At 35.7% G+C, this 7,968-nt stretch overlaps 1 protein-coding gene across 1 annotated transcript in view; it reads right to left on the reverse strand.

Annotated features, from left to right (window-relative positions):
- POLQ (polymerase (DNA directed), theta) overlaps positions 1 to 7,968 on the reverse strand; it is a gene marked incomplete at its 5' end in the record, with an annotated part of 107,105 nt that overhangs the window by 86,291 nt on the left and 12,846 nt on the right. The window contains 3 exons of the mRNA XM_010845421.1: positions 791 to 937; positions 3,030 to 3,177; positions 6,249 to 6,468. Of these exons, the coding sequence (XP_010843723.1) occupies positions 791 to 937; positions 3,030 to 3,177; positions 6,249 to 6,468 (515 nt within the window). The remainder of the gene's footprint in view (positions 1 to 790; positions 938 to 3,029; positions 3,178 to 6,248; positions 6,469 to 7,968) is intronic.

Raw genomic sequence — 7,968 nt, forward strand, 5'->3', positions numbered from 1 at the left:
CTTATCTTGCTTATTTTTTATTTTTATTTTTTTAAAAAGTCAAGAGAATTGGGGTTCTTAGTTTGTAAATTAAATGGTGGGTCCACCAATATTCACTTTATTCGCATGCTTTATAGTTTATATACAATGAAAATATTTTTATGTGTTTGTGTGTAGATACATATTTTTTAAATTTATTTTTATGTAGCATGACAAAATTTTTACGTGAACTAAAAAGGTTAAGTGCCTAATCACAGAAACAATATATTCTTAATCATATCCTTAGCACATATCAACATGGATAGATCACTCCATGAAAGAAGTTATTTAATTCACTGTCATAATCCTTGCAATTTTGACAACCTAGGTATGAGGTTTTAAACATTTGTAACTATTTCAAAATAACAATATGACAAATTCTAAAATTAATTCAATTTTGATGTATTTGTAAGAATATTACAAATACCCCTAGATATAAAAGGAAATATTCAGAGTGGCATAAAATTAGGATAGCAAGTACCACTTCAACCTAAATTCTAAGAAAACAAAGTATAGAAACATAATCACTTTAGAATTCACATCCCCAGTGGTACCAAAGAAGCTTGTATCTAGTACTTATATACCATACAGATAAGTAAATAATCCTGCATGTGTTTTATTCCTGTTTAATCTTAATCCACAATGTCTTAAAAGGAAATTTAAGAGTATTAAGTGGTTAATGAGAAATCAAATGCAAATCAAACATAAAAATAAAGAAATTTTAAGTATTTTTGGAGGGGGCTTCATAATAACATAGTAAATATATAGATACCTGCATGATGAAATGCTACTCCCCATGGCACAGTTTTTTGCAATACAGAGTCCAATCCTGAAGGTGAACGTTTTAACTGATCCATCACTTCTAGGAGGCCCTTTTGTTCCAGCATCACTGGTGGAAGTTCAGATGATCTTACCAATCCTGTCACAAAAAAACTGTCAACACTGTTCACCTCCCCTTGGACCTCTTTTACTGCTATCTGCCTGAGTCATGACAGAAGGCAATGGTTCTGAAACTACTTATTAATCACCTGGATATATTTTAAAAATATTGATTTCTGGCTCTCTCCCCTGGATTCTGTGATGTGATGCAACCTGGACATAATGATTTTTAAATTTCCCTAGGCAATTCTAATGTGTACCAAAGTTTAGGAAACACTGTTAGGTTGAGATCAAGGCCACAGGAGGAGATCAAAAGAACCAGCTGAAAGAAGGAGAAAATTACAAATACCATCACTCAGAGCCTAAAATAAATCCTTGCTCAACGTGTGCCCCCACCAAACCAGCAGTGTCAGAATCACATCAGAGCTTAGTTCTGTGTGACAATTGTAGCCTTTTTGGAGCCAATGTGGTAATTAATCATACATTACCCTCTGTTTTTTGCCTCTATGTATAACTTCCCCAGAAGATTTTCTTAGATGCAAGAACTATTACTTTCTTTAAAAATAACTTAGACTTTGGATTTCTGAACTAGTAAACTTTCTCACAGAATATATCTTATATTTTATATATTTTTAAATCTTTTTGGTAAACTTCTAAAATTCTGAGGACCACAGACGGTTGCCAATTTTTTACTTCTCTAAAAACAATTTAAATTTTTAAAAAATTATCTTTGTTCCCTTATTTAAAAAGAAAAGTAATTTTAACATAAAAAAATTAGTACGGATAATTTCAAATTTTAAACGTCATCTGTATGAAAAATGTGCTACCTTGTCTTTACTTTTCTGGTGAAAAGTTCATCACAGCCCGGACTCTAGTTCAAGTCCTAGGATTTGGAAACCACTGCTATAAATCATAAGAAGCTCATGCAAAGAAAATATAAATAATGTTTCTGGTCATTAAGGAATGTAAGTTATCATAGTTGCCACAAAAAAAATATAAGCTGGCATAGTAAGAAAGCATTGATTAAGAGAGAACTAAAAGACATGTTATAATATTGGACCAAAGTCTACTAATATAAACTTCATACAAAGTTTACTAATTGAAGCTAGGCTTGAGATATCCATTACCTATCCTCAAGATGCCACCAACATAACAAAGTCATAAAATATCCTAAAGTTCTATAACCAGAACTGTTCCTGTCTTCCCTGCACTTATCTTTGATCACAAGGGGCCACAATCTAGTGTGGTGAGGAAACACTACTCACCCCAGAGTGAGTAAAAATATACACTAATGGTTATAGCAATATGCACAGATCAATACTCAGCAATAAAAAAGAAACGAGTTGATAAAAGTAACAATCTGGATGAATCTTAAAAATACCATGCTGAGTGAAAGAAGCCAGACACAAAAGACACATACACATAATATGACTTCATTTACTATATGAAATTCTTAGAAAAGGCACAACTAATCTAGAGTGACAGAAAATATATGACTGGTTGCCTGAAGCTGGGGATAGAGGGAGGAGATTGAAAGCAAAAAAGAACATTTTGGAGTGACAGAAATGTTCTATATGTTGATCACAGTGAGGAGTTCAATGGTGAACACATTTGTTAAAATTCATTAAGTTCCACTTCAAGTGGGTACATTTTATTCTAGACAAATTATACCTCAATAAAGTTGATTTTAAACTACATGTGTATACTGTGTGTGTGTGTGTACGCAGGACTCTCTTTAGAGTAAGAGCTTAGAAATATAAAAAAGATATGACTACTTTCCCCAGACAAAAATGTGTGTATGTGAAGTCTCTTATACAATTTAGGGGGCTTTGAAGTCAACTTTTCAAAGCCCGTGGATCCTAAATGAAGAACCTTAGTATATACCTCTATAAATCCAATATACTGAAATTCTGAAGATTAGTTAGTCTGAATGTGTATACATATTATCTATAAGGAGGATAAGGAGATGATTAGTCACAAAAACATACTTTTACAAAGGATCCATCCAGGTGGTGGCAATGATGAAAAGAACCATGCTTTGCTAATATAATTATTAACATTACTTTCAAGAAAATGTCCTAAGAATGGAGGCTTTCCTTTCATCACTTCCTTTCCTTTCCATCACTACTTACCCTCAGCCTGATGGTGCAGACTGTAAAACTCACGGGCAATGATATCTGCCAGCTTCTCACACCATTTCTTCGATGGACAGAAAAGTAATACTGAATGGTTATCACGAACAGTCTCATAACATAAACTAACAACATGATCCTCATCTCCCTAAAAAAGAAAGAGAAGTAGCCATTCTAGTGATACTTTCAAAACATTTTCATATCAGTTTAAAGTCATTCATTTTGCTTCAATGGCAAGGTTTTTATACTCAAAAGCATGATAAAAATCAGTTACAAATTCAGTAATAAAACATAGAAAAAACAGAAAAGAGAGAAGAAAAGAAACCTCCTTATGATGCAAGGTGAGTAGGGAATCTTTTATATTCATTCAACTAATATTTACTGACCTCCAACCCAAAAGTAATAGGGATATAATGGTGAGTAAAAGATAGCCAAGGTACTATCTTTAAGGGGTTTGGGTCCCAGTAGGGAAACAATAAAGTACTAAACAAACAAAAGTAAAATACAATCATAATATGTACTATCAAAGAGAATTTTGTGGTGTTTTGAAGCCTCACATTTGCCATAAATCTGAGAGATATGGAAGGAAAAAAAAAAGTTTCCCTGAGAAACTGAAGAGATGTGAAGGAAAAACATTATCTTAATAAAAGGTAACTGAGGAACAAGGAACACATTTCAAGCAGAACAAACAGCATTTGTAAACACTCCAGTGGTGACCAAAAGTGGAAGGTCAGTGTGTGTAACTAGATTAATTGATCAATACATTCACTCATTAAGTAATTATTTACTGGGTGCCATATATTATCATGGGCTTTCCAGGTGGCACTAGTGGTAAAGAACCAGCGTGCCAATGCAGGAGACATAAGAGGCACAGGTTAGATCCCTGGGTCAGGAAGATTGCCTGGAGAAGGGAATGACAACCCACTCCACTATTCTTGCCTGGAGAATCCCATGATAGGGTAGCCTGGCGGGCTACAGTCCATGGGGTCACGAGAGTCAGACAATACTGAAGCAACTTAGCATGTGCATATATTATTCAAGGCCTGGGGATGGAGAATAAAGCAGAAAAAAAGCTCTGCCCTCAGAACGTGTCTACTCTAGTAGGAAGAAATAGATAAAAACAAGATAAGTAAAACATAAAATATGCTCAAAGTGCAAAGGAGAGAAATAAAACAGGAAAATAGAAACCAGGAATGAGAGAACATTTGAGAATGAGAATGAGAAAGTGACATTTGAGTAAAGGTCCAAAGGTCAAAGAATAAACCCTACTGATGCCTAGAGGGGAAAGCATTCCACATAAAGAGAATCTGAGGTGGGAGATTTCTTGGCCTATTATACAGAATGCAAAGAGGCTATGGAGGAAGTAAAGAATATAGAAACTGAAGTCAGGGTAAAGGAATGGGACAGATCATATATGGCTTGTAGGCTACTTTAAAGATGTTGGCATTCATTCCGCATGAAATAGGAACCATCACAAATTTTTGAGAAGAATGGTTACATGCTCTGATGTCCATTTTAAATAGATGATTAACTTTTGATTTAAGCATAGAAGGGTGGAGGCAGAGACATGGTAATAAAAGATTAACAGGAGAGTAAATGACTTTGCTTACTGATACATTTATTGAGGTAACCAAGGCACAATCGAATGAAATTTGGGAGTACAGAGCAAAGCAACTAAATAAGATTCCATACCAGGCATGCAGAAGCTACAAATACACCTATGAGTGTACTAAAACACATGAATTTAGTCCTATTTCCAGTTCTAAACTTACCCTTAACTATTTCAGTATTCAGAGGCACAGATCTACATTTAAAATAGATGCCTCATACCAGATTCAGTCCTTTAACTTCAGGACTGAAGACTCAGCCCTAGAAAAATACTCTGAACTAAATGTTTTAAAGTGTATTTATCAACCACTTTCTAGATGCTAGGCAATTTTTTAAATCAAATTTCATCCTTAAAACACTAAAGACAAATATTATATCCATTTTTAGATGAAGATACTATGGAGAAGTTATAGAATTCAACTATTATCACAGCCACATCAAGTATCCCTATATAAAGTATCAGAAATGGGTCTTTCTGACCCCCAAAAATGTTTTTTCTACTATCATATACATGGGGTCACAAAGAGTCAAACATGACTGAAGCAACCAAGAAGGGCACATATTGTACATATATCACTTAATAAAAGGTCAATTTTCCACATTAATGTAAACAAAGCCATAAGAAAATCTTTTCCAGTTAAAGAGAAATATCTATAAAATTTTATTATTTACACTTATAGGAAATGATTACATTTAAATTGAAGACAACTACATTTCCTCTCTCACTAACACCACCAATTATTTCATGGAACCAACTAGGTTAACAACAGGAATCCTTCTAATGGATATGTAATGCACATCCAGCTACTTTGCAACCCCCAGCTTAACTCAAAAATTGTTAACAACATGCTAGAAAATGCAATAAAACACAACAGTACAGGTGGTAAAAAATTACTGTGGACAGTGACCACAGATATGAAATTAAAAGATGCTTGCTCCTTGGGAGAAAAGCTATGACAAACCTAGACAGTGTATCAACCTAGAGGGGTGGGACGGGGAGGGAGATGGGAGGGAGGTTCAAGAGGGAGGGGATATATGTATACCAATGGCTGATTCATGTTGAGGTTTGACAGAAAACAACCAAATTCTGTAAAGCAATTATCTTTCAATAAAAAAAATTAAAAAAAAAAAAAACAAAAAGCAGAGACATCACTTTGCCAACAAAGGCCCATAGTCAAAGCTATGGTTTTTCCAGTAGTCATGTGAGAGCTGGACCATAAAGAAGGCTGAGCACCAAAGAAATGATGCTTTTGAACTATGGTGCTGGAGAAGACTCTGGACAGAACCTTAAACTGCAAGATCAAACCAGTCAATTCTGAAGGATATCGACTCTGAATATTCATTGGAAGGATTGATGCTGAAGCTCCAATGCATTGGCCACCTGAGGCAAAGAGCTGATCCATTGGAAAAGACCCTGATGATGGGAAACACAGAGGGCAGGAGAAGGGCAACACAGAATGAGATGGTTGGATGGCATCACCAACTCAATGGACATGAATTTGAGCAAACTATGGGAGACAGTGAGGGACAGGGAAGCCTGGCATGCTGCAGTCCACGGGGTCGCAAAGAGCTGGACACAACTTAGCAGCTGAACAACAACAAATGACTTACCTTCACTTGCAGCATGGGTTGAAATTCCCTCACAAGCTTCATTGAAGAGTCATAAATTGAATTTCCAATTTTTATGGATTCCAGTAGTGGTACAGGGCGAAAGTCAGTGTGGTAGAGTTCAGCATTCAACCAGGAAGCCACAAGCTCCAAATTTGGAAGAGTAGCACTCATGCCAACAATCTGCACAGCATTAGACAAAGGAATGGCTAAATCTGCCTGGCTGCGAAAAACAAATGAAAATGATGTTAAAAGACATATACTATTAATTTCAAATAGTGCTAACAATATTCTTGGCATGTCTTTTGGTACAAATGTGCATAAATTTCTACAGGATATACACCTAGGAATAAAAGTGTGTTGGGTCATATAATGTATTAAATTTTATTAATGTCAAACTACTGTTTGTTCTTTTTTTAGATTACATATATTAATGAAATCATACTGTATTGGTCTTTCTCTGTCCTAGCCTCAAGGTCCATCCATGTTGTAGCAAATGGCAGAATTTCCTTCTTTCTTATGGCTGAATAATATTTCACTGTATATAAATACACCATTCATCTATTGGTGGGCACTTAGGTTGCTTCCATATCTTAGCTATTGTAAATAATGCTGCATTAAACCTTGGTGTGCACATATCTTTTTCAAATTAGTGTTTTTGTTTTCTTCAGACAAACACCCAACAGTAGAATTGCTGGATCATACAGTAAATCTGTTTTAAATTTTTTGAAGAATTGCCATACTGTTTGCCATACTGTTTCCACATGGTGGCTGTACCAATTTATTTTCCCATCAAAAGTGCACAAGGTTTCCCTTTACTCCACATCCTTGACACATTTATTATTTGATGTCTATTTTGATAAGTCATGCTGACAGATGTGTGGTGGTATCTCAGGGTTTTCACTTGTAATTCACTAAGGATTAGTGATGGTGAGCAACTTTTCATTTGCCTGTTGACCATTTGTAAGTCTTCTTTGGAAAAGTGTCTACTCATATCCTCTGTCCATTTCTTAAACAGTTTTTATGTTGGATTATATGAGTTCTTCATATATCTTAGTTATTAATACCTTATGGGATACATATTTGCAAAGATCGCCCATTCAGTATACAGCCTTTTTGTTTTGCTGAAAGTTTCCTTCACTGCCAAACTTTTTATTCTAGTTTGATGTAATCCCACTTATCTTTACTTTTGTTTCCCTTGCCTGAGGAGACATATCCTAAAAATATTATGTTGATAAAAGCCAACATCTAAGACCATCAGTTCACTGGCTCAGTCATGGCCGACTCTTTGCCACCCCATGAACTACAGCACGTCAGGCCTCCCTGTCCATCACAAACTCCCGGAGTTGACTCAAACTCATGTCCATTGAGTCAGTGATGCCATCCAATCATCTCATCCTCTGTCATCCCCGTCTCCTCCCACTTTCAATCTTGCCCAGCACCAAGGTCTTTTCCAATGAGTCAGAACTTCGCATCAGGTGGCCAAAGGACTGGAGATTCAGCTTCAGCATCAGTCCTTCCAATCAATATTCAGGACTGATTTCCTTTAGGATGGACTGGTTGGATCTCTTTGCTGTCCAAAGGACTCTCAAAAGTCCTCTCCAACACCACAGTTCAAAAGCATCAATTCTTCAGAGCTCAGCTTTCTTCATAGTCTAGCTCTCACAGCCATACATGACTACTTGATAAACCATAGCTTTGACTAGATGGGTCTTTGTTGGCA

This window comes from Bison bison, unplaced genomic scaffold (assembly GCF_000754665.1).
Source record: "Bison bison bison isolate TAMUID 2011002044 unplaced genomic scaffold, Bison_UMD1.0 scf7180017864215, whole genome shotgun sequence".
In the NCBI taxonomy this organism is placed as follows: Eukaryota; Metazoa; Chordata; class Mammalia; order Artiodactyla; family Bovidae; genus Bison; species Bison bison.